The sequence below is a fragment of the Volvox carteri genome (genome assembly GCF_000143455.1).
Source record: "Volvox carteri f. nagariensis unplaced genomic scaffold VOLCAscaffold_73, whole genome shotgun sequence".
NCBI lineage: Eukaryota > Viridiplantae > Chlorophyta > Chlorophyceae > Chlamydomonadales > Volvocaceae > Volvox > Volvox carteri.
In genome coordinates this window covers 437,547-445,518 of record NW_003307616.1, presented here as the reverse complement: position 1 = coordinate 445,518, position 7,972 = coordinate 437,547, and the positions used below count along the sequence as shown (strand labels likewise).

Genomic DNA, 7,972 nt, shown 5'->3' with positions numbered 1-7,972 from the left:
TCGGTGGGTGTTGGGCTCTGTGCGCGGACAAGACGTGTATGGGCGTGTGGGGGTTTGGGGGGGAAGAGCTTGTGAACGGGGCGGGGCGGGGCGGGGCGGGGTACCCTGATGCTCCAGGAGGGTGTGTAGCGCTCGGGAGCTTCTGATTCAAGCTTGAAGAATCCGGCCGCCTCTTTGCTGCCCGCTCATTTGGGCTTCATTTGAAATTCATCCTCGGCCACAGCGATTCAGTCCCCTTCCAGCCGCGTCCAGCGTTGTGCGCGTTCGTATGCTCGTCCAGCCCGGATGGGGGGCCCTCGTGCCCTTCCCCGCGCCACACACGCCACACATACATACACACATACACACACTCACCCCTGCAAGCTCACGCACACACCGCGGCTATGGGTATGTACGACATGTTCCTTTCCCCCCAACTACCCCCCGATAACCCAACCCAATCCCCCCCTTGCGTCTCCCTCCCAACCGATTTTTTCCCGGCGGGCCAGGCGGCGGCGCTGCACGGCGAGATGCCCAGACTGGCTCGCGCCAACCTGCTGAACGACTTCCGCCGCGGCCGCCTGCGCGCCCTGGTGGTGTCGGACGTGGCTGCCCGCGGCCTCGACGTGCCCTCTTGTGACGCCGTGTTTCACCTCGAGCTGCCGTCCTCAGCCGCACATTACGCACACAGAGCAGGGCGAACTGGCAGGCTGTCGGCCGCGCTGGCGGCGGCGGCGGCGGCGGAAGCAGCCGAGGCAGCGGCCGTGCGGCCTCCGGCGACAGCAACAGCAGCGGCAGCTGCTGGTCTGGAGGATTTCTTCGCGCAGGCTGCCGGCACCGTCATCACGATTGTGTCACCTTCGGAGCGGTTTGTGGTTGATAAGTTGGCGGCTCAGCTTGGGGTGCCGTTGCTGGTGGGTGAGGGGGCGAAGGTTCAGCTGGGGGGGGTGTTCTTCGTTCGGGAGGGGGAGTAGCCCGCGGGAAGGGGGCTCCCACTGGCGGGTTGCTGGTTGAGCCCCGGAGAGGTGAAACCGGAGTAGAGACAACGAGGTTGTGGTAGTGGTAGTGGTAGTGGTGGTGAAGGTGAAGGTGAAAGAGTACAATGCGAACTCGTCCACTGCATATCATACCACAGCGCAACACGTGGGGGTCATTCTTTTTGAGACACGAGCCTTAGGTGGGTGGGTTCGTGTGCGCTGCGCTGTGCTGTGTGTTTGATGTGTTTGTCTTCCTCTTTGCAAGCGTTCTTTGCGCGCATGTCCCGATGATGCTCGTCCTGTTGTCCTGCCGTACACAGGAGGCCCATGTGTCCCATGGGCAGCTACAGCTGGGTCCGCCGCCGGGGGGCTACAGCTTCGACAAGGACGTGGAGAGCGACCGGACGGAGGGGGAGGTGGGGTCGTCGGGAAGGCCAATCCGTCGGGAGCGGAGGCCGGCGGCGGCGGCGGCGGCGGCTGGGCGGCGTGGCGACGGCGGCGCTGAGGTGGGTCTTGTACGCGGTGTGGCGGTGTGCGACTATCCGGGGGACATGGGAGAGAGCACACGCGCGCGGTGAGAGCGTATTGTTGTGCCATGCGCAGTAAATATCCAGTCAGCAGCTGACGTCCTAAGAGCCAGCCAAATCGGGTTTAAAAGTAAACACACGGCCTTTCTCCGGGATCCAAGAGTCCCCAAAGCGGTTACGGACGTGTGTGTGTGTGTGTGTCCGTCCTGTATAGCTGTCCTCCGGTGCTGTGCTGCGTGATCAGGTGCACTCAGGTGCAGGTGCAGGTGCACTGCGAAGGGGGGAAATGTTGCAACCAGCTTGTGTGTGTACTAGTCACTACTAGTAGTGAGTGCATACAAGCTGGTAAAGCAGTACTAAGCAGTAAAAGGCGTAGCGTGCCCTGGAGGTATTATCCAATGCTGCTTGCTCGTGTAGCGAATGCTCAAGTGGCAGGGTAGGTGCGGTGGTGGCAACCTGCTCTTGAAGCACAACGCAGTGCCAAGCAATGCAGCTGACTGGACGGCCTGCCAGCCAGTGTTCCTAAAACACGGACGGTGGCTGAGGCGGTATAGCCGGGAGGGGGTTACACTGATGGAAGTGTGTCGTAAATTATACGTCAGTTATAACCACTACCCGCTTAATGTCCCCCAATGCATTGACAACACGCAGGCGTCCAGCAGCGGCCGATCAGCTGGCGGCTCCCAGGCGGCGGCGGAGGTGCAGGCGCAGGCGGCAGCAGCCACACGATCCAAACCGGGATTGGTGACAGCAGTGAAGGCCGACGGGAAGAAACAGAGCACGAAGGATAGCGACAAGTACGACGTCATTGTGGATGATGACGACGACATTATTCTGGACGACGATGACGAGGTTGACGCCGAACAGTACGACTACGAGATCTTGGACGAGGACCTCGAGACGTTCAAGCGGCTGCGCCCAGCGGAGGTCCGGCACCTGGGCTCCCTGGCGATAGCGACTGGGACAGCGTCAGGAGCGGCTGCTGCCGCCGGCATCAAGCTTCGAGGGCAACGAAAGCAACGAGTGTTACCGCCCGGGTTAGAACCGGGTAGTGGCCACGGCAACCGCGGTGGCGGTGGCGCGGCGGCAGGGCCCGGTGAGAGGGCGCTGTCGGCCGCAACTGCCGCCCGCGCGGGTCGACGCAGGGAGGGCCCGCAGGGGCCAGGTCAGGGGCGGGTGCAGGTGGGATCTGAGAGCAGGCGGTCTGCGTCCTCCCGCTCCGAAGTGGTTCGGGAGCTCCATCGGGAGCTGGAGGAGCTCCGGGCGGAGAAGGAGCAGCAGAAGCAGCAGGCGCGGGTGCGGGGTGGCGGGTTCGGGAAGTCCCCTTGAGGGCTTTGTTGTACATTCTTTGTTGTAATATTTTTGTGTTTTGGGGATGTGTCAGCCGCTGGAGGTGGGTGGGTGTCAACTGGTGGGCAAGAATAGCCATAGCGTGGGTGTGAAGGTGTGACACTTGTAGCTGGAGGGGTATGCGGAGTGGTGAGATTCTAGGATCTCTCTGGGTTGACGTAGCGAGCTGAATCACTTTGCGTTTAGGCATCATGCGGTTCCGCCATGCAGGGAGACAGACGATTCACCTTTGACTGCAGTTGGGGCCCGAGTTCCGGTGATACGTAGGTTACTTGCTTCCTTCCTTCCACTCGTTGGGGTTGGAGGTAGATGGGGTTATGCGCTGGTAGTGGTTCTCCTTGGTTCGGCGTTCAGTTTCGGATTAACTGCTAACGTGTAATCAGCTGCCTCGGCAGCACGCTGGAGAGCGAATGTTAAATTTACACAAAAATACGTCACCATTACCATACAGCACTTCTATCTACCTACTCGAAGTGCGGTAACTACCGCGACACACACGAAACCCCCTTCATACCGCGCACACCCTTCGGCCACCGGAAGGTGATCCACAGTGCCCTCCCCTATAGAAATATTGTGAAAAGTGGATAAGCCAATACTTTAAGCACACTTCTGTGGTAACACATGGCACGTTGAGCCACCAACCACCAAGGTGCCTCTTAAACGAAGGCCGCCAACAGTTAAGCAGCCTTAAGCTTGCTCTGTTGCCACCAGACGGCAAACACCGGAATACCTAGGCCGACCACGTAGGTCAGGCCCGCATATGCGTAGAACTTCGACCAGAAGTTTGGAATCTGCGTCAAGGGGACGTCACGCTTGTAAGGAAAGAACCTCACCAAAACCGCTGAGACGGCCCTGAAAGGATAAGCATAACATGCATTATGCAGGGTGCCCCAATCGCAGAGCTCCCGGTATTTACTGCGGGACCGTCCATACTAGCAACCGGTACACAGTGCTTACCGACTCAGGCTGCAGGTAGTGCGGACCATGCTCATAGTCCTGTGACGCATCGGAGTGTGGGCAAACAGAAACTCAGTCAGCAGGCGTATCTGCAGCCCCTCCATCAGCACGTTGAGCTCGCCAAACAGGGACCTTGAAACACTTGGAAATGGCAAGCAATAATTACTTCAAAAAAGTATTTGACCCTGCTTACATAGTGGTACCCAGGGCGCAGACCGTGATGTCCATCACCGTAAACAATCTCCTCGTGGCTGTACTTCTCAGTGCCCTTCTTAAGCGGGTTGCTTGTCTTAAGGCCACGGGTAAGCCGCGGAACCTGCTGCGACAGGCGCCGGAGAGCCGACTGCGACATGGTTGCCTACTGGTACCGGAACCCCAAAATGGCAAGACTAAGATGTAACGCCACGAGCCACACTGCTATCAAGGTACCCTTACACTTCGTGCAGCTGGAATGGAACTATTGTTCCCATTCCTCAAAACCCATTTTGCAGCGGTACGGCACGTTCCATTAGCAAGAACATCGGTATTCCACGTCAAGCCTTACAGAAACTGGAAATCCTATCCCAATCAGGAATTTGCAGGTGAAAGTTTGATAAGGCGAGAAAGCGATTTTACAGCCGGCGGAAAGCTCCTGTCGTTAAAGTCAACGGCTATGGCTCAGCAAAAGGCTACTGGTCTTTCCAGTAAAGTCCTCGGACTTAGATTCATGCAGGTGGGGCTTACTGTAGGAGAACTGCTTTTTCGTGGGTCAGTCCCACCCCTTCTGACGCGTACCCCATCCCCGACTTTCCCGCAATAACTCAGCGGGCTGCTGAGAAGCGGAAATTGGAAGAAGACGTGGCGGCTGCAGCGACTGCAAGCGCAGCTGCAGAGGCAGCTGGTGAGGACGGACAGGTTCAGGTATGTATGGACATATGGGCCCTGACACACCCTGCCCCTTCTTAGCTCAACAGACGTTCAATGAATCTTTTACAACCTACAGCTCGTGTGCAACCAAGGACAAATTTCAGCAGACCGTCCCAGCGTCCCCAAACCTCACGGGGCGTCACACAGTCGTACATGCCGCCCTTCACTTCTGCACGCTTCCACCAGGGCAATTTCTACCGGTGCTTTCTTGCAGGCCGCCAACAATCCCCCGGCTGACGATCCAGCATGGTCGCAGCCATCAATTTCTGGCCGATGCATCGTGACCTATGAGCCGGTGCCCTTGCCCGGCTTGGCATTTCGATCGGGCCGAATGTCGTTTGGACCGTCGGTGGCCAGCAAACAGTCCAACACGCCGGAAGAGGGTGGCGCATCAGGCGTCTCACCAACTGCAGGCTCACAACCTTCCATCAGCGACACAGACTTGGCCAAGACGTTCAAAAAGCCTGGCGAGATGCGTGCGTGGCAGCCGTCTAATCTCCGTATATTTGACGCGTTAGGGGGTTCCAGCGGGAGCTTAGCCGCTGGTTCTGGTGCGGCCGGGGGTGCAGCAGCGCCAACGGACACCTTCCGAAAGCCGCCGTCCGACAGCGACTTTTGGGGTGGCGGGAAGAGGAAGCCGGCAGCAGCAAAAGCCACAGGGGGCCCCAAAGCAACGGGATCTGGGGCCGGCCATGCGTCAACGCTACCGGGCAACTCCTTTGCGCCTTTGCGTCCGCCCAAGCGCGCTAAACTAATCTAGCATGTGGCAGCGCAGGGAAGCACTAGCGCGTGTCTCAAGCGCGGGGCAGGGGGCGAACGTATGGGTGACACGTGGTGGGAAGGGGCTACTGGAATGCTGGTTGCGGAACGTTAAATGAAATGACGTGGGGGTCGAGTCGATATCATCATTTGCGGTGGCCGGTGTGGGTCTCTAGTGCAAGCGCGCAGAGCTCGCGTAGCTGCTCGCTGACGCCGCTTTCAGTCGGCCGCCCCTTAAACTTGGAGCTGTAATAGCTCTCCTCCAGCTGCCCCAGAAGCTCCTGAGCCTCCACCTTGATCAACCCTATTTTGGATGCGATGACGTCCTCCGTACGCTGCATCTGGCTCTTGACAGCGCGTGCGTTGCCGATCTGGGTCGTGTGGTCGCTCAGCGCAGCCGCCTTCTTCAGCTCTGAGATGTGGTGCAGGCACATATATGCCGAGAAGAGCAACTTCTCCGCCAGGACCTCCTGCAAGTCCCCTGTGGCAGGTTTCGTGAGTTAGACGGATAGGAGTCAGTGCTGCTGGCTCTAAGAGCGGACGCAGTTTCCAACTCCCAACAGTTTGGCAAAAGTGCTCGCGCCCACAGCATCGGACCTGGCACTTTGCGTTCTCGCGACGCCGACAGCTCGTCTACAGATTCGTCAGGTATGCGAGACGCTTTCACAAGATCATTAAAATTTGTTACCATCATATTGAGCTGCTCGACTAATTCGGACCAGCTGTTTCCCTCGAGCGACATTTCCCAATAGGCAAAAACGTGGGCAGCTGCAAGCGGTTATTGTCATCCTGCATGCAAATAAGCACGTGTAGCAATCAGTTAACCCATAGGGTGAATCGTGCAAGCAATGCACACTAGCACTCCGTACTGTACTGCAACTCTTTTAACTTAACCTCCAGCTGACGCTTCGGCAGGTGCGACAATTCCGTTACCACGTCCCCAGCATGCCCGATTGCTCGCTATGTAATTAAGGACCCACATGATATGCATTCCATATCGTATCTTCTCGAGCAGCGGCGCACAGGTCGCTCAGTTTTGCCTTGTAATGGCCTTCTGATATCTCAGCTTAGTGAGTTACGTGGCTGCGATGCCTTAGGATCGTGCTGCACGTCGCTTGCATTCTGTCCCGACGACGACGGTCGTCCCAAACTAGTTGTCGGGGACGAGTCGTCGCGGCTACGACTATGGTATCCCAATTATTCTGGTGGAACTCTCGCCCATGCTTTCGACACGGTAAATTATAACTTATCCCATCTCGGCTACAGCCATGTCGTTCCCAACCTGTTAGAATCCCCGTCGTGCAGGGCCACACCGGTTCAATATTATGCGCAAGATTTCTATTAGGAAGCCGGGGCTCAAAACTCATATGTTGTAGCACCGACCGGCAGGTAAGCGAGGATGCGTCGCATTGCCCGTCGTCACTTGAACGCAAATCCTCGATCCGACATTAGCCGTCAGCTCACGCGCATGTAGTCAAACAAATAATGGGTACTGCCATTGACACCCGAATGCGTTCATCTGTTGCAAGTCCCAAAGCAGACTACAGACGTACATAAAGACACACACACACACACACACACACACAGGCGCGCGGTATCTATCTAGCGCAGGTGCGCCTGATCGACCTCCAACGTCAAGCAGCCCGACCCTTCCTGTGCCATCGCGCCCGGGTCAGGGCCCTGGCCAGTGTCAATCCAGGTAGGGGGGGGGGTAGCTGGGGGTCCCAATTAGATAGACCTATGTGGCCAACATATGGGTACGTACATGTTGGGTGAATTACCCGAATTACCCGAAGGCTTGTTAACTTACGGGACCCGACCAACCAGCTTGGCTGCCGGATGCAGGGGAAGAGCGACGTTATGGGGGTTATGGGGGGGAGGGGCCCAGTCTAGGGGCCCAGCCTAGCATCCTTTTACTGGTGGGGTGAGGTGTTTCGAAAGCGAGGGGACGTAAGGCCCGTAACTGCCACGCGGCCGTTGGCACTGGGCAGAAGAGGGGAAATGGAGGGTGGGTGATTGGGTGGGTACCTCTTTACCCCCCCCCCCACACACACACACACGCGCGCGCACATACAGACGCACACATAGGCACACACATACACACACATTAATACACACACATTAATACACACACATTAATACACACACATTAATACACACACACACAGAAAAGGGCCTCAAGATCTCAACCCAAATAAACAAACAACCCATTTCCAACCAATTTCCCAACCGGCTGTGGCCAGATGTATTCCTGTCGGCTAGCGAGGACGGTACGGTTCGCCTGTACGACATCCGGCAGGTGTGCGGTAGCCGTACCGTGGGAGTGGGTCCCGATCCTCACTGCTTGCTGGGTGAGTTCGGGGTTGTGTCCACCCCCATTGGGGTTTGGGGGTGGGGGGTGGGGAATGGCGGTGGGAAGGCGGCCGGTGGCGGTGGCGGTGGCCTCCACAATGGGACACCTTCCCCGTGCTGAGTTCAAGAGGGGCGAGGAAGCAGTGCCACGTGATGATGTGCTGA

The 7,972-nt window shown here is 57.7% G+C and overlaps 4 protein-coding genes across 4 annotated transcripts in view; 2 read left to right on the top strand and 2 right to left on the bottom strand.

Annotated features, from left to right (window-relative positions):
* VOLCADRAFT_68157 (uncharacterized protein) overlaps positions 1-953 on the top strand; it is a gene marked incomplete at both ends in the record, with an annotated part of 4,010 nt that extends 3,057 nt beyond the window's left edge. The window contains one exon of the mRNA XM_002957424.1: positions 489-953. Coding sequence (XP_002957470.1) covers positions 489-953 — 465 coding nt within the window. The remainder of the gene's footprint in view (positions 1-488) is intronic.
* Positions 954-3,237: 2,284 nt separating this feature from the next.
* Positions 3,238-4,231, bottom strand: VOLCADRAFT_121640 (uncharacterized protein). Its single transcript, XM_002957380.1, has 3 exons — positions 3,984-4,231; positions 3,791-3,829; positions 3,238-3,624 (listed from the first exon to the last, which is right to left on the bottom strand). The coding sequence occupies exons 1-3, from the start codon at positions 4,140-4,142 to the stop codon at positions 3,511-3,513; spliced, it is 312 nt and encodes a 103-aa protein (XP_002957426.1). The 5' UTR covers positions 4,143-4,231; the 3' UTR covers positions 3,238-3,510.
* Positions 4,232-4,748: 517 nt separating this feature from the next.
* On the bottom strand, positions 4,749-6,249 carry VOLCADRAFT_107682 (uncharacterized protein). Its single transcript, XM_002957379.1, has 2 exons — positions 6,053-6,249; positions 4,749-5,936 (listed from the first exon to the last, which is right to left on the bottom strand). Exons 1-2 carry the CDS (start codon positions 6,195-6,197, stop codon positions 5,602-5,604), a joined length of 480 nt encoding a protein of 159 aa, XP_002957425.1. The 5' UTR covers positions 6,198-6,249; the 3' UTR covers positions 4,749-5,601.
* Positions 6,250-7,208: 959 nt separating this feature from the next.
* VOLCADRAFT_98538 (uncharacterized protein) overlaps positions 7,209-7,972 on the top strand; it is a gene marked incomplete at both ends in the record, with an annotated part of 10,051 nt that continues 9,287 nt past the window's right edge. Inside the window, 2 exons of the mRNA XM_002957423.1 lie at positions 7,209-7,212; positions 7,699-7,806. Coding sequence (XP_002957469.1) covers positions 7,209-7,212; positions 7,699-7,806 — 112 coding nt within the window. The remainder of the gene's footprint in view (positions 7,213-7,698; positions 7,807-7,972) is intronic.